Source organism: Ictidomys tridecemlineatus, chromosome 2 (genome assembly GCF_052094955.1).
Source record: "Ictidomys tridecemlineatus isolate mIctTri1 chromosome 2, mIctTri1.hap1, whole genome shotgun sequence".
Taxonomy (NCBI): Eukaryota; Metazoa; Chordata; class Mammalia; order Rodentia; family Sciuridae; genus Ictidomys; species Ictidomys tridecemlineatus.
Genome location: NC_135478.1, coordinates 157,117,950 through 157,144,840, shown reverse-complemented (window position 1 = coordinate 157,144,840; position 26,891 = coordinate 157,117,950). Strand labels below are relative to the sequence as shown.

General features: G+C 34.8%; 1 protein-coding gene across 3 annotated transcripts in view; it reads left to right on the top strand.

Annotated features, from left to right (window-relative positions):
• The window catches only part of Bzw2 (basic leucine zipper and W2 domains 2), a 55,546-nt gene that overhangs the window by 15,072 nt on the left and 13,583 nt on the right, over positions 1-26,891 (top strand). For 2 of the 3 annotated variants that reach the window (XM_005328777.4, XM_078040030.1), the window contains exons 2-7: positions 3,913-3,977; positions 10,576-10,752; positions 15,389-15,492; positions 18,437-18,502; positions 22,469-22,604; positions 25,395-25,504. In XM_005328777.4, coding sequence (XP_005328834.1) covers positions 3,920-3,977; positions 10,576-10,752; positions 15,389-15,492; positions 18,437-18,502; positions 22,469-22,604; positions 25,395-25,504 — 651 coding nt within the window. In that variant the 5' untranslated portion in view covers positions 3,913-3,919. Of the gene's footprint in view, positions 1-1,158; positions 1,259-3,912; positions 3,978-10,575; positions 10,753-15,388; positions 15,493-18,436; positions 18,503-22,468; positions 22,605-25,394; positions 25,505-26,891 lie in introns of those variants that run through there. The other variant, XM_013360141.4, reaches the window with a different exon arrangement.

The window sequence follows — 26,891 nt, the reverse complement described above, 5'->3', positions numbered from 1 at the left end:
ACTCCATGGGAACTACAAAGTAGCTGGCGCCCCAGGCAGCAGGAGCCACCCTAATCCCAGAGTCGCCCTAATCCTGGAGCAGGGTCACCTTTCAGCCATTCCCTCTAGCAAAATGCCAGGCATCATTCCAACTAAACTGTGGCTCTCAACAAACACACACACAAATGTTGTGACCTCTGCTTTTGACTATATATATTCATAAGACTGAGGTTAAATAATGTGATTATTATGTTCATAGTACATATTCAATACATTGGTAGTATAGCATGTCATGTAAGGCAGTGTCTCATAGTCTAAAGATGAGCTAAACCAGAAGAAGAGTTAAAAATAGAGCATAAGACCACACCTTTGGATTGCTGGGTAAGAACAATCACCTCCTTGTAGGGACAACTGGAAGACAGAGTCCTCTGATAAATCAGCTCCTTCCATTACCGAGAGAATTAAAGAAACAAGAATACCAGTCAAGACTGAATAGTCAACATCCAAGTCCACTTCAAGTGGGCTGGGAAAACCAGCAGGTTTAGTATCCAGGCTGCTGTCCCCCTTGTCACACCTGGGCCTGAGTTAAAGAATGGAACCTATAGTGGACACTAGGATGGTTAGAGGATTGATTAGTGTAGTTAGGTGGGGTGGAATGTATCAAACATGTCAGACTTGAAAACCTTCTCATTAAACCCTACAACATTGACTTTAAAAGGATTTTTCCTTCAGAAAAGGAGATTTTTAATTCAATAATGACTACTTTCCAAATTTTGAATTATTGAATCAGTTAAGTGTTTTATGGTTCTCTTTTTTTCTTGTGTGATATCCAAGAGATAGTCTCTTAGATGACCTGTGAAACCTTAAATCTGTTTTGTTTGACATTCTGCATACAAGTTTTAATAGTATTAAACCATAGAGCTGTTCCATTTTGTTAGAAAGGGGAAAGTTAGTTGATTTCAAATTATAATGCAAAGTAATACATGTAATCGTTTTACAGTGAGCTATAGAATTGTCTTTATTACTGTTTCTTAATTACTTTCCCAGGTTTAAGTTAGCACCATTTTCTGCTCAAAATGCCCTCGCTTCTCTTAGGCCAGGGCTCTCTCTGATAAGGGCTCAGCAAGGACCTTATAAAGGCTGACCCTTACTGAGCAGATTATACTGTAGCATGGAGCTAAATTTAGAGGAAAGCTGTGTCTCTGCTCCAAATAGTAACAGCTAAACCATAGATACTCTTGGTGAAGAGAATACCTTCATTTAGTCTTTCACTAAGTGGGTGAGTTTGGGGTTTTGTTAGTTTTATATGGTGGTCTTTATGTCAAAATTTTTGCATATATGTCTGTTTATATTTTATTATATTATTTTCTATATAAACTATATTGAGGATGTAGAAAATAAGTCCTCATAACTGGGCTCTGAAGAGGAACTTTTTTATTTAGAACTGAAGTACGTATAAAAAAAAAGCTAAGGATTTTTTAAATAGAGTACTTCTCTCATAGTATGTTGATAATTATCCATTAACAGAGAAAATAGAAACAAGGTACAAATATGGTCTTACTTACAGAGAAATCCATGAGTTTATAACCTAGACTAAAAATAAAAATTTTAGATATGGTTCATGCTTAAAATTGCTTTAAAATTAATTATGAAACAAAACATCTTCGGCAGAGAACAGCTCCTTGAATGTTTGCCTGCTGAAGACGTTTCAAGCTATTTGGGCTCTATTTTTGGCTTTGAATGAGAACCAAACTCTTGACAGATTTTTGATGTTGCCCTTTTTAAAAAATAAAATAAAACAAGAATACATTCTGAATATTTGTTATGTTTGGGAGGTACAGAGACAAGGAGGGAACTACTTACACAATGACATCAATTTTGCACCAATTAAATGTTTGTTGATCCACAGTAAATTCTGAAACCGCCAACAGGGAAATCTCTGAGTGAGTTTTACAGTGAACATAAATAATGGATTAGAAACTATTTCCAACATTCATCAAATGAAATGAGATTTTATCAATTAAGTTGTTTTCCCTGTGTTTCGATATGTAGCTCTTGCCCCATATTTGAGCTGCAATCAGTCACTGTCTTTACCCTGGATCTGGTCTGTACTTCTGTTTCAAGGGTTGCATTGTTTTGAAGGTTTGGATTTTATCTCTCCCACTAAGTTCCTTGAGGGTGTGGATTCTGCTTTAGTCACCTTTTGTTTCTCCAGGCATGCTCTATTAAGTTCATTTTAGTTCATAGAAATGATCGAATTTCTCTCAATTCAAATGGTAAAACTTGAATTCACTTTTGCATTGTTAATGCTTTTGTAATTGGTTTCACTTTTAAAATAATGATTGATTAGAACTTTTCCATGGCAGATTGGTATTTTGTTTTACTTTGTTGTTGGTGCTGAGGATCCAGCCAGGGCCCCCAGCATGGTAAACAAGTGCTCTGCCACAGAGCTACATATACTCAGCCCTGGAATGGAAGGTTTGTTTAATAAACAGAATAATGATTTTTCCATGTTTTTAAAACTCTGAAAGATGAGATAATTTGCTTGAATAGTACCTTTTATCTTGTTTGGCTTTCATAATTTAAGCAATTCAGATATATTTTAGTGTATAATATTAATACCAGCATGGTTATTCTCAATTGTTAAGAGGTATTTTGGAGCAAGTTTTACATATTTTTTTAATCCTTCTCAAAATTTTCTTGTTTAGAAAAGCACATATTCTGTTTATCCCTTTTTTAATCAAGTAAAATTATACATTCCATTCTTTCATTTTTCTGGTCGGTTTTTTTTTCCCCTCAGTATCATTGTGCCTGAATCATCCTTCCATATCAGCAGACCAGTGTATTTGAGAAGCATTTATTAAAAGCTAAACTTTGTTAGCTTTTTAGGTGTTAAAGATACATTATTGAGTAAAAACCTACGTGACTCCTAGCTCATTGAGGTTAACTTTCATGAGGGAAGCAGACCACAAACAGATGATAATAAAATGGCAGATAATGCTAAAGGTTAGGAAGGGAGAAAAAACTAGGTAAAGATTTGAGAGTGACAAGAGGCCATGTTTGTCAGAATAGTTAGGGAGGGGGCTGGAGTTGTGGCTCCGCGGTAGAGTACTTGCCTCACATGTGCGAGGCCCTGGGTTCAATCCTCAGCACCACATAAGAATAAATAAATAAAATAAAGATATTGTGTCCATCTACAACTAAAAAATAAATATTTTAAAAAAATAGTTAGGGAGGCCTCTCTGAAAATGAGGCGTTTGAATGAATGCAGTAGGTAAGCCATGTGGACAGCTGGGGAAGATGCTTCCTGAAAAGACAGGTGCAGAGCCTTAGAAATAGAACCTTCTCCACAGTGGGGCAGTGTGGCTGAAACTCATTGAGTAATAGGAAGAGATGTGGATTTAACATACATATGTAATCAGAGACCCAGCCAGGGCTAGAAATCAAATGCATTCTTTTGTAAAGCTGCCTAATGTTTCATGCAGTGGCTAACTTAGGTCTTGCCTAATCAGACTTCATATTTATGGTCATTTGACACCCCCTCCCCCCAATGAATCCAGCAATACCACAACTAAATACTTTTACACATACACACATATGTTGACATTCTTGTGTGGTATAGCTGTAGGATAAATTCCTAGGAAAGGAATTGGTGGACCATAGGTTATATACATGTAATATTTATAGATAACTCGCTGTATGCTCCTCGAAAGTATGGTATTGAGTCTAACCTTTGCCAAAGTTGACATGTGTTGTTTTCCCTGTGTCCTTTGAAAACAGCTGGTATTGGTAAACATTAAAATTTTGCCTAATCCAATTATTTTAGAAAGATGTTCATTTTTTGATTGACATGGAACATATGTTCACTAGCCATATATAAAAATACGTGTGAACTGCTTATTTAAAATATATAACCTTTATTTTGTTTTTCAGAAATTTTATGAATAAGCATCAGAAGCCAGTGCTAACAGGCCAGCGGTTCAAAACTCGGAAAAGGGGTAGGTAGGCCTTGTTGTGTTTGTGTGTGTTTAAAGTTCTAATCAAACTATCAGATTGGAGAAGAATTCAATGTTTTGTGCTTCCACTTAATCTCACAAATTCCACTTATGTGCTCTAAATGTACAATCTGAAGTTCTGCAGTCAAGCTATATAACTACCAGTTTCCTAGATGTTTGTTGGACAAGTTGTTTAGCTTGAGGGAAGTTGATGTACTTGACTGTTTTTAACATCAGCATTTGTATTTGGGTTTTGTTTGTTTTGTTGTTTTGAGAAAATATTGATAGCAAAGGTAATACCGAGAGAAAAGTGAGTTACAGAAAGAGATGTTGAGTTTTTTGCTTTCTCAGAATTTAGGAAGTCAAATTAGATCTACTGTCCTAAATTCCTCTAAATTCATAGAATTTTCAAATCTCTTTTATTGTGAGTAGAAAAGTAATAGATACAGTTTGACAATGACAGATAAAATTTCTTTTTTTATCTGCTATTCATCTTACTGCTCTTCTTGTGTAAAGACTATTTTAACATGATTTTACATTTATTTTATATTTATTTTACATTTTACATTGCAGTTACATGAATTGTTATTTTACAGTTATATTTTATACAAATACATGGGTTTATACAATTATGTTATATATTTTGCATTTAGTAAGTTTTATGCAATTATGTCCTTGAATATAAAGACAGTTGAACTGAAACTCAAAGAGGAAACATGAGGTGAATTATTAAGTTAACTAATATTGAGAGGGATGGCTGAGAAGTATTTAAGGAAGTATCCTGTATAAACAGCCTTGAAATATAGTCCCACTCAGTGATCTCTGAGTGCTGAATTGTTTCATTGATGACCCACTGTGTGCCCTTAGAGTTTGTTAGTGCTAAGCAGTACCTGCAGCATATAGTATTTCTGTTTTCCACTTTCTTCTTCCTATTTTTATTTTGATTCCTGGCTTGTCCCATAAGCTGAATAAGTACAGGTATAGGCTGTGGCACCTGCATTTATTTTTCATCTAATGTCTTACCCTCACTGCATTTCCTACTGGGGAATCTGGAAGCAAATAACAAACATGAGGTGCTGACCAGCATGTGTTTATTGTCTCCTTATTTAAACAGTTCTTTAAAAAAAAAAAAAAAGATGCAAATGATTTCAAAAGGAATTTAACAGTCATGAGCGATATAGTTTAGAAACCTTATTACAGGTTTTGTGGGGCCCAGTAATGTGACACCAGTTAATCTAAGCCCAACTGTGAGGCACAGAGAGGTTTGCTGTTGCCTGCCTGCTGAGGGTATGTGCAAATCTCAGACCTGGATCTCCAGCTCAAGCTGTGTGATGAGCGTGACGCTGATTCACTGTAACTGAGCTCTAGAGCCAGGAAAGCCCAAGAACTATTGCACAACTGCAGCCCTGACTCCATCAGTAAGCTGGCCCTTGCCGTCAGCTTGCAGCTTGGAGCCACAAAGGTTTTCTCTACTTCTGAACAGGTTTGCCTCTGTTTCATCGGGTGGTCAAGATTATGCAGTAAGAGTACTCAGGGAGAGATACTGAGAGATATATATTATTTCTCAGTTGATCTAGACTTATATAACTCAGGTCTGTTGAGGATTTAAACAAAACTTGAGCCATTTTGTGCCAAACTGCTGACTGGGAAAAATAAAATTGTATCAACCTCATTTTCTGCTCTTCATACTAAATTGCCTCTTGATAATTTATTGTGCTTTGGCTTTTCTTTGCCTTTATCATGGGATTGACTTCATATAAATGGTTAGTAGTTTCATAGGGGTGAGTGGGGGAAACTACAAGGACTATCTCAAGGACATTTGATAGTCTCTCTTTCAAAGGTTTATCATTACCTTGAAACTTAGTTCCAAACAAAGATAATGCTCTTGCATGCCAAGTTAGTTTAAAAAAAAAAAAAAAAAAAAATTGTTGCCTAATGCAAATATAAACAATATGGTAGAACACATCACATAGGACCCATTTACACCCTCTTCTATGAAATACATCATATCATATGTTCTCCAAATTTATATTTTCTACTATGACTTGTAGGATCTTGTAGAAACTAGATAAAATTGGTGAAATTAAGAGAAGGAAAAAAGAGGAACAAATGCAGGCATCCAAGTGACAATGTTCTCGGGCTTGTCCCTCAGACTTCAGCTTTGTGCTACTGGGTTTCAATCACAATTAGATTTACAGGACTGGGGTTTAACATAGTAGCAGAGCAGTTGTCTAGCATTAATGTGGGGTCCTGGGTTTGATCCCCAGCACTGCCAAAAAAAATAGATTTATGATAAGTGTATTAATAACTAATTGAGTATACCTATAAATCTTGAAATATTTGTATATAATTAGAAAATACGTGATTTTTTTTTTTACTCATTTACTATGCTTCAGTGACTTTTGGGAAGTATGTAGGTTGTATTATTAATCACTTCATTAACAGGTTAGACAAATGCTTTATTAACCAGTTACTGTAGCTCTTATAACAAGTAATACAGTCAGAAAACTTACAGGCATATTTGAGCATCAGGAATAGGCCTGTTTTTCTGTCAGCGAAAGGGCCATTATGACTAACTCCTCAGTGTCATATTTGTGATTCACCAACACAGTATAAATTTGAGACCCTAATTATATACTTCCTACTTCAGGAAAGGTTCAAACTGCCAAATGGAAACCAAAAGAGGCAATGATATATTTTTGTTAGGATTTTTAAAGTATTGCTGCTAGTTTGTCCTCAAATGAAATAAAAACTACACAATATCCTGTTGTTTCAGATGAAAGGAAATCTTTGGGTAAAATGTTGTCTTGTTTCCCCCAAACTTCCATTAGTGTTCTTGTCATTTTCTTCTATAGGAGTTTCTGTCTCTCTTGATAGAGACTATCTTAGTAGGTGAGAGATTTTGGGGGTGTGCAAAAGAATTATTAGTCCCATCATGCCATCCTAAGTTTTTAAGGTTTCCAAGCTATAAATAGTCATTTTGACTGAATGCATTATTGCTCACTGTTGGAATGTCCTTGGCCATGATATATTATCTTCCTTTTATTTTTCTTCCTTGGCAATTCTTTTGGAAAATTAGAATGGGACGATTATGGCCTTTTTATAAACACAAGTTTTTAAGTTGTCTCTTAAATTCAAAACAAGTTCTTCCACATGGATTCTTGGCCTAGCCTAAGTTTTTCCTTATTTACCAACATATATTACCCAATATGCCTCAATTTGTAATTTTCAAACCGTCAAAATCTGATCTACCACCTGAGTCAACATCCAAACATGTTGTGTCATTGTGGGGATGGCCTCAGTTCATTTTGGAAGCTGGCCACAAGACTTAATCAACAGGCTGTGGTCTTTTCATTTCCAGTATTCTCATGATATAGGAAAGAAAACATCTTTCTCCTAAGAGGAAGGAGAATTGCTTTTTAGTTAGATCCTGAATAAGAAGTGAAGTTTTATTTGCTTGCTAATGGGTTCCTCTTGCTTAGAGATACAGTTTTCCTCTCTTCCAGCTCTACATAATGTGTTTTTCTAGAGGCTGGGGTTGTGGCTCAGCATCAGAGCACTCGCCTAGTACGTATGAGGCCCTGGGTTTGATCCTCAGCACCACATAAAAATAAATAAATAAAATAAAGGTATTGTGTCCAACTACAACTAAACAATAAATATTTTTAAAAAAAAAAATGTTTCTCTAGACCTCTTATGTATCTCCACTGTCCAACACAGGAACCCAATTTTATTTTATTTTTTTCTGCTGTCAACATTTGTGTTCTTGGCTGCATGATGTTTTGCTTATGGCATCAAAAGGACTTTTTATCTCATGTGTGATGAATATTGTTCTGTTCGTGTATGTCTTTATGGCATCTCACACCCTGTGGCTCCGACTGGTACTGCGAATGCCATTCTTCTCTGGCTCTAATGCTGATGTAAGTTTTGTTAACCACTGATAACCCATCCTTCTGTTACACATAGTAGTCAGTCTATGCAAACCAGACAGTTTGGTTTTTACATGTAGTTTTAATTTTATTAAAATTATGCAAGCACATCATTTAAATAGTCAAACGGTTCTGCAAGACAAGTTCTAACAACAGCAGGGCCTGCTCTTCCCCAGGGGAACTCTTTGAACCTTTTTAACTGCTACTTTTGATATTTACATTCATGTAGTCAAACAGCATTCTTTATAGCTATTTCTTGATTTTTCTGTTGGAGGTGTTAAATATGCACTTCCCACTAAAGAATTCGAGGATTCTGCTTTCTCACTGTCCACACCCAGCTCATACCTCTTTATCATAATTTCAGTTAGACTTGTGTTTAGGATTCATAGTATTATGACTTTGTGCATGCTGTTCACAGCTCAACTGTTATTTGATTATTTTTAACATATTTTTTTCTGAATTAAATAATTAAAAGTAGTCAGCCTTTAGCTGGGAGTATAGCTCAGTGGTATATCATATACAGAGCGTGTGTCAATTCCTGGATTCCACCCCTCTACACTGTAAAAGAAAAACAAAAATGAAAACTAGGCAGCCTTCATCTTTCCTGTTGTGTAAATCTCTTCTTACAAGACACTTCAGTATTCTAACAATGAGAGGCTAGTGGAGGGATTTGTATGTCATATCACATTGATAAACTCTAGGTCAGCTGTAGAGCTGTTGGCTTGATGTGTTTGAAATGTCCTTTCACCATTATCCTCAACAGTACTATTTATTTTTGTTTGTTTTTCACAACTTATTCCCTAGTCATTCTCTATTTTGGAAGCTTGAATGTTTCACTATACATTTACTTTGCTCTCACTCTTGATTAGTAGCTAAACACTACAATTAGCTAAACACTACAATTCTAGGTTGGAAGCTCTTTTTCTTCAGACTTTTGAACAAGTTTCTTCTGCTTTCTGACATGTCATGAATTGTTGAGTAGTTCTTGTCACTCTATTTCTTATTGCTTTCTGCATGGCTTGTTGTTGTTGTTGTTGTTTTGTTTTCCCCAGAATCTCCTGATGGTTGCTCTGTTCCCAGTATTCTGTAAATTCGTGATAATGAAAGGATCCCCTTTCAATCACTGTGCTGGACACTTAAAAAGCCCTTTATTTGGAAACTTGCATTCTTCAAATCTGTGACACTTTCTTAAAATAACTTCCTTTACAGTTTTTTTATTCTATCTTTTTACCATACTTATGTGAATATTTGACGGATCTGCTCTTAACATTTTTCTCTTCTATTTTCTAGGCCTCTGTTATATATATGTTGTTTCTTTTTTCCCCCATATTTTATTGTTACATTATAATTGTACATAATGGTGGGATTCGTCGTTATATATTCATGCATGCACACAATATAGCAATATAATTTAGCCAATATCATTCCCCAGTTTTCTGAAAGATATTCTAAGCTTTCTCTTTCAATTCTTCCATTGAGTTTTTCACATTTTTGTTATTTTTTTTTATTTCTGAGAACTCATTTTTACTTGTAAATTTTTATAGTATTATTCCCTCCCCTTCCATCTCTAGTTTGTCTCCTCCTCCATCTGACTTAAAATCCACCTTCCACAAGAAGTATCTTTAGTGTCTAGACCAAAACTCCTGCCAATTCTTTCCCTTCCTGACAGATTCTCTGTGCTCACCCATCTCGTTCCCTGCAGCGGTTCATTTATGCCTGTAAATAAAAGCCTTTGTGGTTGTTTTAGATTTTTCTTCTCCTCAATGTTTGCTCAGAATAAAAAAAACTATACAATATCTATATTCCTTTAAATCTTCTAAAGTCCTTTCAGAGGATCTACAAATCAGTATTAAACTTTTTTGATGTTCTCTGAGTTTGCAGTGGAGTTTATAGAGTCTATACAGTATGTAATGTTGTAGTAGATTGAACTCAGTGGGTGTAAGCATGCGTCCATCTACTATTAATCAGGTGTTAAAAGGATTTGCAAGAGTGTAAAACAATACCATTCTTGTTTTCTAGTAAAATAAGTATCCACATATATAACCTCCATGAACAGAAAGCTCTTTTTAATTTTCAGTGCTGTTTAAGACTATCAAGGGGTGAAGAGACCAAAATGTTTAAACCCTCTGCTCTGAGGCAGTATTATACATCTATAGCTTATAACATTTATTGAAGAATTAAGTATTCTAGAGTGATTTGTCTTATAAAGGAGATATTCCTATTCATTTCTTCCTTCTCAATCTTTGCTTTTTATTTTTATTCTTATAAATTCTTTGGTGTTTCTCTGGATCATTTTCTTTCTTTGTCTAAGGTGAAACAGCAATTTAAGTTGCAGTTGTTACACTCTTTATTTTTTTCCTCTGATTAAAGTTAATGGATTTTATCGGTTTAGCCGACAAATGACAAATGAACAATCATTAATTTTATTATATATTAGATAATTGAAATATTGTTGTGGCCCCTTTGAACAGAAATGCATTATTTGCTTGAGTAAATGTTTGAACAAGGGGTTTAAGAACATGGGATTCTAATAGAAAAACTTAAATTGCCCTTTAATTTCTAAATAATCACATTAAATAAAGAATAATGGACAAAGAGAATATGTGTAAAACACCTTGGGGAATATAATGTGTATATATAAAGGAATAATTTTATGGATTTTTCAATTTTAGATGAAAAAGAGAAATTCGAACCCACGGTCTTCAGGGATACACTTGTCCAGGGGCTTAATGAAGCTGGTGATGACCTTGAAGCTGTAGCCAAATTTCTGGACTCGACTGGCTCAAGATTAGATTATCGTCGCTATGCAGACACACTCTTTGATATCCTGGTGGCAGGCAGTATGCTTGGTAAGCCATGTGTTATAGCATCTTTTTATAATATATGTATATATGTTTTAATTCTATTTTAATATTTCTTTGTAAAATCCTATAAGCTTGCATTTATTAAAATTCATTTTTAAAATGCAAATAAGAGTCTACAGTTTTTTACCTAAATGACAATTTGGAATTATATTAATGTGGGTTTGAAATGATAACTCGCTAATAAATGCATAGAACTGAAATTTTTCTCTTGACATTACAACTGTCAGCTACTTTTCTTTCACTAAAAGCCAACTGTCCCATGTGTCCCTAATCCTTCAATGTTTATGTAGAGGCCCTGAAGGATAATTTCTACCGAAGAGTGCAGTTTTGTGTATGTCATCTGGATCCTTCTTGTATACTTATGAGACCACATGTTTATCATATGGCAGCTTTTCTTTTGAACATCATCCCTTTATTTAGTACATTGAAGTGTTAACTGTCAACAAATTTAAAAACAGTTTTTCGAGGTTTAGTTAATGCCATTTCATCCATAAGTAATAAAATATCCAAGAAATACAGTTTAAGCCTAGTTTCTTTTTATTGTTTTGCAGTACTGGGGATTGAAGCCAGGGCCTTGCACATGTTTAAGGCAAGTGCTCTACAACTGAGCTACATTCCCAGCCCTTATTTATTTTCAGACAGGGTCTCACTAAATTGCCCAACCTGGTCTTGAACTTATAACCTTCCTTCCTTAGCCTCCAGAGTAGGAAGGATTATAGCTGTGCATAGTCATGACTGCCTTAAGCTTACCTAATTTTCCTTTTAATTGTGAATACTCTACATAACTAGGATTAAAGAGAGAACATTGAAAATTGTTAAAGACTGGTGTTAAAAAAAAAAAAAAAAAAGAAGCACTCACACACACAATAAAAGCTGTTTCTACCAGAGCAATTGAAGGAAAGGCTTCAGGATACTATTTGTATCCTGTGTTACACAGCTGACCAAAAAGCTTACTTAGGTATCCTAACCACTTGTTTTTTGTTGTTGTTTTTGTTTTGTGTTTTTTTTTTTTTTTTTCTTGTCAAGGTCATTCTTAGGTCTTGGTTGTTGTAATTAGTTTGTATAGTAGTCATAAATTACTACCTGTGGTCAGTTTTCAGTTATTTAGGGGACATTTGCAAATGTATGGAAGTATTTTGATTAAAGAGTTGGTTGGGACACATATGCTTCTGATTCTGCTATACAAAGATATTTCAACACAATGAAAAATTGCCCTGCCCTAAATGCCATCTGGGCCTCTCACTGAGAAAGCCGACTTGCTTTGACTTCAAGACAAGGTGTGTCAATTCCCCCACTTTGAGGTGGAGCCTATTCTAAGTTCTTATTACAAATACTTGTTTTGGTGCTTGGTCTCATTTATTACCAGGCCCTTATTATCCTGCATTGCTGATTTTCAACACATACTAAATCAGTTTTATTGTTCTTATTGTTTACATAGATTGCTCATTATCACTTTAGATAATTCAAATTCAAGTATAAAACTGTATACATTGTGTTCCACTCCCAATACCCCAAAATGATCATTGTTTATATTTTGCTTAATTTTCTTCTAGAATCTCTTTACCTCATAAACTTTGAGAATGCAGTGATACTCAGAATGTGAAGGTATACATGGGAATTTACATTTACTCAGCAATATATTATTGCCTTTCACACCCATGAGTGTTAAAAGCCAAACTGATATTAAAGAATATTGTTTACAGTTTTCAATATTGTAAACAACAATGGTATCAGTGTCTGTGTACACATCTTTGTGCTATTATGTAATTATATCTTTATTTACATAGCAAAGGATTAATGGATTAAAGGATGGAAATATCTGTATCTATTTGTATTTCCCTATGTGAGAGAGAAAATTAGCCATCAAAATGAATGCTCTAGTTAATATTTTGTCAAAAATCATAAATACTTACTTATATGCATTTTCAACAGTGTTAAGATAACTGAGATTTGTCAGCCTCTTTAGATCGTCATCAATCAGTTAAATGACAAATATTTCACAATTTATAATTGTTAGCAAAATCAAAGATTTTCTAATATGATTATTGGCTGTAGTTATTGCATTTATTATGAAATATTTTATGAATACACTGGTAACTCCATGCAAAAATAATCTTCAGCAGGTTCTTACCAAAGTTCCACATGATTGCATTAATCAATCATAGAGATTTTGTTGTTGTTACTGTTTATGCAGATTGCTCATTGCCACTGTAGATAATCCAAGTCAGGGTATAAAAAGCTATATGTAGTGTTTTCAGCTCTGAGTGACCTCCAGGCTGCATTGTTGATCTTTCTGTCATTTTTGAGATTTGCTTTTTGTTGTTGTTGTTTTTATTTTTATTTGTTTTTATTGGTTCTGGGAATTGAACTCAGAGGTACTTTGCCACTGAGACTCATTCCCAGCCCCACCCCTCACCCCCACCCCTTTTTTTTTTTTTTTTTCCTTTTTTGAGACAGGGCCTTGCTAAGTTGCTGAGGCTGGCCTCAAACTTGTTCTCCCGCACCAACCTTCCGAGTCACTGGGATTATACACATGCACCACTGTGCCCAGCTGATTTTATTTTCTTTCTTGAGACTACCTGGACCCTCCAACCTCTCTGAATATCAGTAGTTACATAATTTCTGCTTCTATTTAACCATGCTCCTTACATTAAGTTATCTGTATACTTTGCATTAAATATTTCAAAGTTTGTTTGCCACAAGCAGCATATTAATCTCTGAAGTCCAGGTTTCACTCCTTTGGCCTATGTTCATACATCCATGAAGGAGGTTGGGGGAAAATGTCTGGTTCCACTTACTTAGCACAGCCTGTATAATCCCACATGCCTACTAAATCCAGATTTATAGTATGATTAATGAAGTCAGCCATCTGCATGCTTTTAATATAAACATCTTGTTTAATTATCACATATATAGGAATTTTCTTCACACTCACAAAAAATTTATCTTCTATTATTCTTGAACCATATTCTTCTTTCAGTTTTACCCTTGCCTTAATAGCTACAAGATATATTCTACTTTTCTTTTACTTCTATGTTGAGAAAAATAGTAGGACCTCAAAAAACTTCAGAAATGGTAATTTAATACCTGATTTCAACATCAGGAAAAAAAATTTAAATGCATGTTGTGGCAATATTATTAATGTGTAACAAGTATTGTGTAAAATAATGAATTTTGGGGCTGGGTCTGAAGCTCAGTAGCAGAGCACTTGCCTCTCACATGTGAGGATTGGTTCCATCCTCAGCACCACATAAAAATAGACAAATAAAATAAAACATGCAGTTCATCTATAACTACAAAAAAAATTGAAAAGAAGTATAATGAATTTAAAACTTTTACTTTTTAAGACAAAGACTATCGTTTTTAAAGTCAAACTTTTCAGCTATATAACTTTTATCAGGAGTAATTAGCCCAGAGTGTTTTGAAGATTATCATCTTAATAAAATTTTGTTCCAGGTGGTTGTGTTCATTAAAAAGGGCTAATTAAATATTGTACATAAATTAATTGAGTGAAAATAGACTTCTGAAGGAACTGATTCTTCTAAAACTAATTTACTTATAAGACTATTTGCTGGAGTCAGAAGCACATGAAGGAGGCAATAAGCAAAAGAAAGTAACTCTATTGAATTTTTATTTGCCTATGTTTTCTAACAAATGTCGCTATGTGTGGCCTTTTTCATCCAAAGATCTGAAATCACAAGTTAAATCAAGGCAGATATGCAGTAAAATACACAAAAGGAGTGGCTGATGAGTAAGCAACATTCATCTTTCAGCTTTGATCACGACGGTATTGTTGGTGCCTATCACAGTAGCTAATATGAGTCCATATCTACAAATACTTGTCAAGTATATGAAAGATATCACTGTAACTTGGTTGATTTATATTGCCTACTCTAATTACCAGGAAGAAGAACCAGAAAACAAAAATACCTAATGTTCTCATTCTGTCCTGACCAATCAATGCTTGTAATGGCCATCATTAAAAGTTAGAGTAAGAACCTGTGAATATGGAAAGTTGAATTATAGAAAAGAAAGGCATTCTTTTGTTCAAGTGCATTTAGTATACCAGGAAAAAAAGATATGGCAGGGCATCATTCTGTTCAACCAGGCGTGGATAACTGGATTAGTGGAGGAGGGAAAAGTTTAAGAACTACCCAAGTGGAAGCCAACAAGATCTGTAAGAGTCAGATCTGGTCAGTCCCATGCTTGGGTGAACTAGAATTGAGAAAAATGTTGTCAAGCCTGGAAAGAGAACCGAGTCCTAGTGTGGAAAATATCAGGAGTTGTACTGAAAATGCTAAAATCAAAATCACTGAATAAAGATTATTCCTTAACTTCCATGGTTAAAGATATACTTTGGAAAGAACCAGATTTTTAGCAATAGACTCTAGTAAAGGCATGGATATGAACAATGGTTGGCATATGAAATGAAGCAACTGATTTGTATTATATTGGAAACATAAATTTATAGTAACGTGTGTATATTTACACATGCACATTATCTCTGAAATTTTATGTGCCTCACATTTTATATCTCCTTTCATTGTTTTCCTTGATATGCAGGAATTGATATGTTCTGTGGGTGCTCTTGTCCTGACTGTAGTTGCTTTTCTCTTTTCAGCCCCTGGAGGAACACGCATAGATGATGGTGACAAAACTAAGATGACCAACCACTGTGTGTTTTCAGCAAATGAAGATCATGAAACCATCCGAAACTATGCTCAGGTAGAACCTGGCCTTGAGAGGTTGTCATTGTGTTAGAAGAGAATCATTTGAACAGCATTGAGGAAAATAAAACTGTATAGCCCACTTTTCAAAATAGGGATGCCAGATAGCTTTTAAACATGAAATAATACCAAATTGCATTCATCATAACACAATAGGCAGTAAAAGTACAATAAGATACCATTTTGTTTACCTTTCACCTTTAAGAGACATGGCAAACCAGCTGCCCACTGCCATTGCTGATGGGAATGAAAATTGGTCCTATCTTTGGGGAAAACCATTTTGTACTATCTTACAAAACTAAAACTTCATATTTCCTCTGACCCAGCAGTTTCACTTCTGGTTCTTTGTCTTGAACTCTGCTTGCACTGTGTGAAATGACTTGGTTATGGTCACATAGTATTGCTTATTGTAAAATCAAAGGATGAAAACAACATAAAAGTCAACAGGGGACTATGCAAATAAAATTTGGTAATTCACATTAATAAAATACTATGTAGCCATCAGAAAGAGGTAAGAAGATATTTGTAGTGCATAAAACCAATAAAAGATTCATATCTGGATTAAGAACTGCAAATTAGAAAGAAAAGATAAGTAACCAATTAGGAAAATATACATACTGATATTTCAAAGGAAAGGAATCACAGTTTCCCTAAAATATATGAAAGCATGTCCGAACTCATTGGTACGTAGACGTTTTCATTAAAGCCATGAGATATCATTTTGCATGCATTAGCTTGGTAAAAAATTAAGAAATCATTAGTTCTAGTAAGGTCAGGAAGTGGCAGGGCTGTAAAAAGGACCAACCTATTAGATTTTACCTTATAAAGCTAAATATATGTGCATTACCTCTGTCTAGCTTAGGGCTGGCATACTTATTTTTGGATTCTATTATTGATCCTTCTTAAAAGGCAGTTATTGATTCCAGCTAAGCTCTTAGGACAAGTCCCAGGGCAACAAGTCCTCTAGTTATACAATTTCAGTATACAAGATGGAAAAAGCCATGGGAATTAACCGTGGCTAAGTGGTCAAACTTAAGATGTTAGAGAGTATGCCTTTACTCCAGTTATTAAAGTGGAAAAGGCATGCTTAGCCAAGTGATTTGGGATATGTGGCCATTAATAAGTTAAATTTTGTGAAATTATTTTAACCACCACTATTTTAGCAAAGATATATTTTCACTTTTTATATTTTAAAAATGTGCAACCAATAAAAACAAAGGAAATATTTTTAAAATAGAGCAAAGAATTGAACAGACAGGATTGAATGGGTCAGACTCTAATCTGTCCTCTAAAAATCTGTTATTCTGCTGTGTAATGATTGTAAATGTCTTGAGAAGGTGTATCCTGAAGTAAATATACTCAATTCAAAAGCTGGTTCTTCTAAATGTCCCACTCATCTGAATAAGGGCAGTTCACAATGGATCACAGTCTCTAAGTGCATATTTCTTCTCTGATACTTAGTAGTTGTTTTCAGCTCTGCCAAGTCATGATAAATGGCTCTTACCTTCTCCATAGAATTTTTTCAGGTTCAAATTAATGCAAATAAAAGTTGCATTATTCATTATTTTGGGTCTGAATGGAAAGATAAAGCCTAGAAGAAAATTTAGTATAGCCATTCCCCAAAACATAAAAAGACAATGAGTTTAGTCTCTTCATTATGTATACAGAAGATGGTTTCTTTTTGCTAATGATTTTATTTTGCATGTGGAGTATGGATGTTTGAAGAAACACCCTTTCACTTGTCATTTGAGTTTTTAAATTATTATGTATTTACAGATTGACCAGATTGGTCAGAGAGAAGTTAAATGGAGGGGAATATCTGAATGTAGCTTAGTCTTTTAAGCTGTTAACTCATTGGAGAATGCTTTTTTGTTTGGTTTTGTTTCTAATGATAAATTTTGCTTTTTTGTGTAGACATTTACCTATGCAAATATAGAGTATCATTCTTAAAGGAAATTATTTTTCATATTAATAATCATGTTAAGAAATATATGAGCATTAGTAGAAGTTGGAAATCAAATTTTGTAGGGCTTTGATACAGTTTATTTCTTTTTTTTTCTTACTGATATCATCAATTCCCTGTGGGGTCACTAGTCTTTAGCCCATAAAGGACAACCATAATTTTCACTCTTGAACTCCATCTTAACTATATTAATAAGTGTAGCAAAAGTTGTAAGAGTAGGCCATGCAGGTATAAGAAAAAGGAAATAGAATCAGAAAACATTTCCACAGTTTTTAAAAATTAAGAATATTTACAAGTTCCCTCCTTAAATAAAAACATTTTCACTGATAAAACAGTTTAGAATCTGACTGATATAGTGGCAAACCTTGTTTCAGAATTCTACCTGGATTGTAGGAACCAATAATCCTTTACTGCCAGTAAATTATAACTTTTTTTTTTTTGCTTGTCTATAAACATGTTTTGTTATCCATCTGGAGCGCAATCTGCCCTGGGCTCTGTTTTCCCCCTCAGCATGTCATTATCTAAGGGTTGGTACCTCTGACCCCTTCTTTCAGCTCTTCTCAATCACTGCCTCCCAAAGATGAAAACCTCAACTCGTGGGCTGGGAATATAGCTCAGTTGGTAGAGTGCTTGATTCACATGTACAAGGCCCTGGGTTCAATCCACAGCAATACACACACACACATTCATTTCATTTTCATCAACATTAATTTTGGTTTCTCTACCTGTTCTGCTCTTGAGTAGATCTATTTTATCCTGCATGTGCATTTTGATCCTCTTTTCCCTTAGGTCATTATAATGCATTTGTAGTTCTCATATCATGCATGAGCATGTTTAACCACTATTATTTGATGATGATGATGATGATGATGATGATGATGATGATGATGATAATGATTAGTCTATGGGGTAGTTTTGGTGAGTTTCTACACTTTTTAAAAAAATTGTTTACTATTTAATGGTTCTGTTTTATGTGCAGGTCTTCAATAAACTCATCAGGAGATATAAGTATTTGGAAAAGGCATTTGAAGATGAAATGAAAAAGGTAACAAATCCAATATAATGCCTACCTATTTAAAGTGATGGAATGGAGAAGAACAAAAAATTTACACACACCATGGTAGCCCTAAAGTGCTGTAGGTTTGATGAGTTTTAACAAACACTTGCTGAATAAATGATTCAGTATGACAGATCATTAGCTTATAGCTAAAGGAAGCAGTATATGATTATCCTAGGCTTTCTTGATTGATATTTAGAACACTGTGCTTTGTTCAATACAAATAGTTTTACAGATTGTGATTTCTTACATCCCAAAGCTTTAAATGATGCACAAGAAAAATAAATGCAATCATTTGTTACTTAACGAAGTGGATCTATTCTGAGAAATGTATCATTAGCTGATTTTGTGTTATGCAAACATCATAAAATGTACTTTCATTAACCCAGATGGTACAGCTTACTACATACTTAGGCTGTTATAATCTCCTGAGACCACCATCTTATTTGCAGTCCATTATTGAGCAGAATGTTATGTAGTACATGACTATTTATCAAGGCAAGACTCAAGATAAGGTGATTAATTGCGTAAGGCCTGTGTAAGAGTATAGCAACAGCTACTAACACTCAGTAAAATTCTTTAATTTTTGAAAATGCAGTGCTACAAAGGGGGTAAAATCACATCTTTTTTATAGGTATAAATTCAGTGCTTTTTCTCTTCATTGAATGGCTATAATATGAGGATATTTCTTATACCTGTGTTGTGGGAATAAATGAGATAATATAAGGTAATTAAAATAGTCATTGGCTTCTAATAAGATGCCAAATCAACAGTAGCACTTTTTTTGAAAAGTTGAAGTTTTTAGTAATTGCAACATGTTTCCTCTTCTAATTTGTAATTCCTTTATATTTACATTCAGTACTCAATGTATTAAATTGCAGCTTTGTATGTTGCAAGGTCATTGTTTCAAAGTTTATATATCTGCCTAACCAAAGTAACCACATGTAAAAAAAAAAAGTTACCATAACATTTATTTCTTTTCTATTTACTCTACCCCTGTTCAAAGTTGTCCCATGGGTAATATTGAGGAAGTTTTGTTAGTAAAATCATGTGAAAAAATAACAATCCATGAGTCTCCTTCCATTTATAAGAATTCTCCAGCATGGATATCTAAAGATAAATGTATAAAGATGTTCATAACAACATTGAGAAGTTCACTGGTGAAGTCTCGATTCAGCCTATCTACACATTGGAGTACCATGCAGTCTTGTAAAGACTGAGGCATAGCTGTATTCATTGATTAAGGGGAAACATCCACCATAAATTAAGTGAAAAGAGAACAACCATTTAGTGACAGTTTTATCTCGGCCAAGTTAGTTTTTTTGTTTCTTAGATGTCATTTCTGTAATTGCTAAGGATGGTGGCTATTTGTATGAGTCCATTTCTTGCTGACAATAACACAGATTGGGTGATTTGTAAGGAAAAGTTTATTTCAATTCATGGTTCTGGAGGTCTGCAGGCAGGCACTCCAGTTGGTGATGATGATGGTCTTGCTGTCAGGGCTCCCAGATGGTGCAGGGGATCACATGGCAAGAGTTGGGGAGTGTGTGTATCTGTGTGTCTGTGTGTCTGTCTCCTGGTTTTTTCCTATCTTATGAAGCCACCGGGATTCAGTCACAGGGACTCTGCCCTAGTGACCTTAGCTAATCCTAATCACCTCCCTAAACCCCATCTCTACACTCCATAGTTGGATTAAGTTTCGGCCCTCTTAATACCTCACAATGGGAATTAAATTTCAGCACCTGAGTCCTTGGGGTATGCTCAAACTATGTACAAACTCTATCAGTGTTAGAGGCATAGATACACATCAAGCCATCGGAACATTTCTAGTTCACTCAGGGAGTTTTCACCTTTCCATACTATAGAAACTGTATGTACATGAGTGATTATTAGAATGTAGACATACATAAATGCATTGAAATACTCTATTGTCATGTATAACTAAAAAGAACAAATTTTTTAAAATATCTGGAAGGATACATCAAACTGTTTATGTCATTTCTAAGAGTAGAGTTAGAGGGTATTTTTTCACATCTTTATAGTCTTCTAAATTGTTTTGATAATTTTTAATATGAAAAATTTAATATGATAATTTTTAATATGAAAAAAATTAAATGAGAAAGAAAATTGTCCACTACACTGCTAGCTGCTCTGAAAATAATAAGTACTCTATTTTTGTAATATTTGTTTTTAAGCCAACTGTTATAAAACATATAATTGTAATGTTGACGTATACAGTTAAGCAATGTGATTATTTATTTCCAAGGATTTATGATTAAATATATGTTTAAATGAATGAGTATACTAATGTGCTTAAGTTTATTTTGGAAGTTCTTATTTTTGTTAGTTCTTTCCCACTACTCTTTTTCTGGTGTTTTGGGAGCTTTAATCTTTGAAATTCTCATTTTGTCTCTCCTGGCACTTAGATATTGACTTCTGTTTGTTGAGAATTGAAAGGGTATAGACTGAAACTCAAATGGACTGATTTCACTCTAGAACTGTTCCTTATTCACAGTGTTAATATTTGGATAGTTACATAGCTCCCTGCAATATATACTAATCCTCCAACTGTTGGGGAAAGTCAGTTACTGTTGTTCTGTCAGCCAGGGAAGAAGTGAGTCTTAAGCACGTGTGCACTTGGTGTATATTGGTGCCAGTGACTTTTCACTGGTGCTAAGTGTTGGAGAATCAGCAAGTGAGAGTTGCCCCTGGAGAATCTCAGTGCTGTGCTGGAGAAGTGATGAGATGATGGAAAAAATGTTGGGGCATATTCAAAGCACAAAGCAGAGAAGTATTAGAGAAAATGAGGGCTTCTCACCAGGCTGGCTACTCTTAAAACTCAAAATGGGACGTGGGGTTATAATCCTTTCTCTTTTGTATTTCATTCAAACTTTCTAGAGTCAACTTTTATTCAGTTTCACTATTCTTAGGGCAAGAGAATTAGAGCTTGGGCACTTCTGGGACTCAATATCCTTGCCCCCTCAAATTGCTCTTTCCAGCCCACCCCTCAAATTGCTCTTTCCAGTACTTCCTCACTAACACTGGTAGTAGTAAGGAATATCAAGAACTTAGCCATTTTCTCCCTCGACAGTTTTGCTTTGAAGACTGTTGTATATTGTAAGCTCAGAAAAGTGTAAATTGGCTGTGAAATGCTTCACATGAGCCAGGCATGGTAGCTCATGCCTGTGATTCCATTGAGGTTGGAAGCAAAGACAGGAGAATTGCAAGTTTGAAGCCACCTGGGCATCTTAGCAAGATCCTGTCTCAACAAATTTTTTTTAAAGGAATCTTTTTTTTTTTAAGCATTTATTTTTATGGGGTGCTGAGGATTGAACTCAGTATCTCACATGTGCTAGGCAAGTGCTCTGCCACTGAACCATGACTCCAGCCCCCTCAAGATTTTTTACAAAGCACTGGGGATGTAACTCAGTGATAGAGTAGCACTGAGTTCAATCCCCAGTGCTGCAGAAAGTACCAAACAAACCTTGCACCTTGGCTTCTTTTCTGGTGGTTTTTTTCCCCCACAAAAATTCAGTTCTTTCCCCAAAGAAAATGGATATATATAACAGGTGGAAGAAGCAGTGACCCAAAGAAGTGAAAAAATGAGGAAGTCAATGTATTTCAGAAAACATTCTGTTCATTGTGTATACTTACCCTTTTTCATGTTTGTAACCAAATGTAAATTATTTATCTCTATACATTGTTCTTCCAATGTCTTTTCCTTTTCATGAATATTTACAGAGGTGTGTGGATGAGCTTAGAGGAAGGGAACTAGTCTAATAGCATTGCTTTCCATAGCATCTATTCATAACTGAGCATGTGTTTCGCCAAGGTATAGCAGCATTGTGCTACATGTGACATACTATTGTGCACCATGAATGTACATTCTAGTTGCTACTCTCCTAAATTTACTGCTATGCTTTATAGACACGGTTTCTTTTGTTTGATCCACAGCTTCTCCTCTTCCTTAAAGCCTTTTCCGAAACAGAGCAGACAAAGTTGGCGATGCTGTCTGGGATCCTGCTGGGCAATGGCACCCTTCCCGCCACCATCCTCACCAGTCTGTTCACTGACAGCTTAGTCAAAGAAGGTAATTATACTCAGGTCTTCTCACCTGTCGGGTGTAAAAAGGAAAGAAAAACTATAAACAGAAAAAGCACCAGTACCTCTTTTTAGTGTCCTAAGTGCTTATCCTCAGAATGTGTGTGTGTAAATGTTGCATATGTACAACAAACTAAACTCTTAGGCATAAGAATAAATATCTAGAGACCCTGAAATTGATCAGGTCCAAACCATTTTTCTCCACTAAGACTCTTCTGGCATGCTTCGTTGGGACAGTAGTTCATTGTGCCCCAGCACTTTGTGCTTTGTAGGACTTTTAACCTTTTTGACCTTAGGCACAAAATGCCAGCTGATAGCACCTACTCAACATTTGTTATAAACAACAAAAATACCGCATCGCATTTAAATGTTCCCCAAATAGGGCCACTCTTGTAAACCAGTTCCTCTCTAAGATCTGGGGAAACATTCTCAAGTGTTCATTTTGATCACATTTTTAAGATATTCATTGTCTTAAAGACAATGGCCACTTTTAGAAAGAAGTTGAGACTCTTCCGTCAGAAAGAGGCTTGTCTTAATTTTAAGGCATTAAAATTTGATGGGAATGCACACAATGATTTGGTTATAGAATAAAACAAATGTGGGCTGTTTTCTTGTAGGAGGATAATGATATTCAAATTAATGCAACATGAAACACAGTTATTTTTCCTTAAAAATATATTAAAAGAGCTTTTGTGAGAACATCTGTTTCTTTGGAGAATTTAAAAAGTTTTTCTCCTAAAGACATGCCCATAGTAAAACGGATTATAGTTTTCTTTTAGTTGAGGGTGGGGGGAAAGTAAATCAAGAGTCAAATGGTATTATTTAAGGACTCTCTATAATGTTTGGCTTACAGTAGCTCAGATTTATGATAATTCAGATTATCTAGGTTCTGTAATTGTTATTAGTATGTTGTTAATGTTAGGACATTTGAAAGTGTTCTCCTGAAGAGAGTTCATGGTGCCTCACACATCTTATTTAGTTATTAGCCATTTTACATGGAAAAACGAGGTCTAATTTAAACCTTGAACATTAATGAAATTAAATTACCCTAGCCATCATACCAATGCCTTTCTAGTTAACATTAAAAACCTAAGTGATGTCTGTTACTTCCTTTGAAACATCTAGAATATTAATAGTTGTAGAATCTAGATGGTGTGGATATGAGTATACTTTGTTCAATTTGTCCAACTTTTTTGTAGCTTTGAAATTTTGAAATTTTTTGTAATAAAATGTTGAGAGGAGAGAATGTGTTTGCTATGGAAGGAAAATAGTGACTTTGTCATGGTTTTTCCTTTTACACGACCATCTTTAGAAACTCAGGTTGTAAAGTCTTGCTTCTTAATTAGGAAAGGATTAAGAAATTCTTTTTTTTTTTTTTTTTTTTGCCCAGAAAATGTATCCAGCAAATGCTAAGGGGCAGGGCTACTCCACTCATTAGAAGAGTAACTATAAGGTTTAAATCTAGTTTTAAAACTCTTAGCTTCCAGTGTACTTTTTTTTTTTTTTATCTATGAGACAGATTCCAACCTTGTGCTAATGTTATTTAATTACATAAATTTTATATCAATTTTGTGAACCAATAATGTTTAAAATCCCTGTTAATAAATTTTTATCTTTAAATTCAACAATTTCATAATGCATGTTTGATTGTCATTGCCAAATTTTTTACTTAGTCCCTCTGTTGATTCAAGTGAATAAAATCAAGCAAAGTTGGTATCTATATAAATAAATGATAAATCATTTGAATGCTTTTACTTGCAAGTAACAGGAAGACCTGCACCACGTTGTTACATTAGGATATTTATTTCTTATATAATGACATAAATATAGGTCAGACTTTAGAATGAACAGCAATATGGTTCCCCCATTACCAGGCAGAGCGTCAGTTCCAGGGATGGTTGCCCTAGTCATTGTAGGATGTCTGCTGGTACATTCTGGTACATGCTTCCTTGTTCAGTTTCAGTAGAAGGGCACATCTCTTGAACACAAGGTAATTTATCTTTCCGTAAGCTGATTAGATTTAGATACAGGATCTCTCTGAGTTGCTTAGCACCTCGATTTTACTGAGGCCTACTTTGAACTTGTGATTCTGCTGCCTCAGTGCCTGTAGCCGTTGGGAGTACAAGAATGTGCCCTACTCAAGAATACTTTTAAATGCCTTTTTTTTTTAAAAGAGAAATATAAAGTAAATGATGCTATCATATTCATAACTATACTTTTATTAGTCCTATTAGTTTTCTTTTACTGGAAACCCTAATCAGGAAATTAGTTGCCATCTGTTGACAACTAATTTTTGCCTCAGGATCACTATTGTGGGGCTGGAGGTGTAGCTTAGTGATGATAGAGCACCTGCCTATCATTCAAAAGGCCTTGGGTTCGATCCCTAGTACTGCAAAAGAAAAATAAATAAATAAGACTACATTGTTAACATGAAATATTGATGAAACCACAGAATGAAGTAGATGCAGAACCCCTGAGAATTCTGCCTTTGAGTATATTTTGACCAAAGAAAAATAAAATACATAAACCAGGTTGGAATCAGGGTGTCCAACTTTGAAAAAAATATTTTAACTGCTTTCATATGAAAATGTTCTGTTTATTGTAATGAAAAGAGAAGTCTGCAGATGAATTCATTTTGTTTTTTTCTTGGTACCAAATCAACTCGTTTAGTTATTTACTTATTTCAGGAAACTGAGTAAGAAATGTTGCATCATGCATCATCACAAATGGTTTTACTTATACAAAGAATGGAATTCTCTTGTTTTCTTTGTTTAAACAGGCATTGCAGCCTCGTTTGCTGTCAAGCTTTTCAAAGCCTGGATGGCAGAAAAAGACGCCAACTCTGTTACCTCTTCCTTGAGAAAAGCCAACTTAGACAAGAGGCTGCTTGTGAGTGTTTCCATCCGGGGTTCGTGTGCAGGATGCTGCCGTCAGGACTGGGGCTGGGCCCACAGTGGCACAAAGGACACAGATGCCTGGGCCTCACCTGAATTGGAATTATGTTCCTTTATTTCTGTATAACTGGCAAATTTATTTTCATCATTTCAGGGTGAATAACAGCCTGATAGGTTTAAAGGATCAGGGATGTAGACTTGAAAGTTTGTTGACAATGTTGACATTTTATTAGAATTAAGACTTTTTTTTCCTAATCAATAACCTTATGGAAACTCTGGAAATACTTGAGCTGTTGAAGAAAGTAAACAAGTTCATTTGAAGTTTCCATAGTCACGATTGTTTGATTATGATTTTATTTCTCCATCTTTAAATTTTTCAAAGAAAATGATTTTGTCCTTCAAATTTCTATCTGCTCCCTATAATTTCTTTGTACTAAAAGCAATAGCTGTGTGGATGCAAAGATTTTTCCAAGTAGAATTGCTTTCTGAGGTAAAGTCTAAAATTGAGACACTCCTGCCATATTCTCTTTTCCTTTCTGTTTTTTTCTTCCATTGTGCAAGGGACCTATGCAATGGATAATTCTAAAACTCTTTTCTTCAAGAAAACCTGAAAATGATTTTATATACAAGTCCTTGTACTTTCAATCACTTAAAATTCCGGATGTTTACCTTAAAGTAGCCTTAACTCTAAAGTCTTTGTATTATGGTAAAGAAGAAAAGGATTTTAGGTTCTGACTCATTTCTGCTAATGATAAGTTTTCATTCAGGGTATATTTCTTGAGTAATGCTTTTGTGTTAAACATCATCCTAGAAACTGTGAAACCAGTAGAGAATAGTATTAAAAAGTTCCTCGCCTTCATGGAGCCTATTTTCAACTGTACTTAGGGCAAATCTCTGTAAATAGAAGCAAAAATCAAATGACGAGTGAATACATGTTGCTAGAAGTTCATATGGAGGGAGCGTATTTCTCACCCATGAGTCTGTGAGTTGTTTGTGGATTAGCTGTATCTTGTCTGGGCCCAGCTGGGCTCCATATGTCTTTTCATTCTGGAACCCAGACTGAAGGTTCCCCTCTAGGTCATTCTCTCCTCATGTCAACAACACAGGGACTGAACTGAACCCTCAAGTACATAAAACTTACCTTTTATTGGCCAAAGGAAATCACTTACAGGCTTGGCAATGAGTAGGAAAATCCAGTCCACTCATAGGTTACTTCTGCACCCCTGCAGGTAGAAAGCAAGGAGGGGAATCTCTTGATACTATTGAAAAATGTAGGTGGGTGATTGGAAACAAACGTACAGTCTATTTCAACTTGTCAAAAAAGACTGTTACTTCATGTAAAAAAGAAAAAATCCTTTTTGAAAATACGTGTTATTAAGATA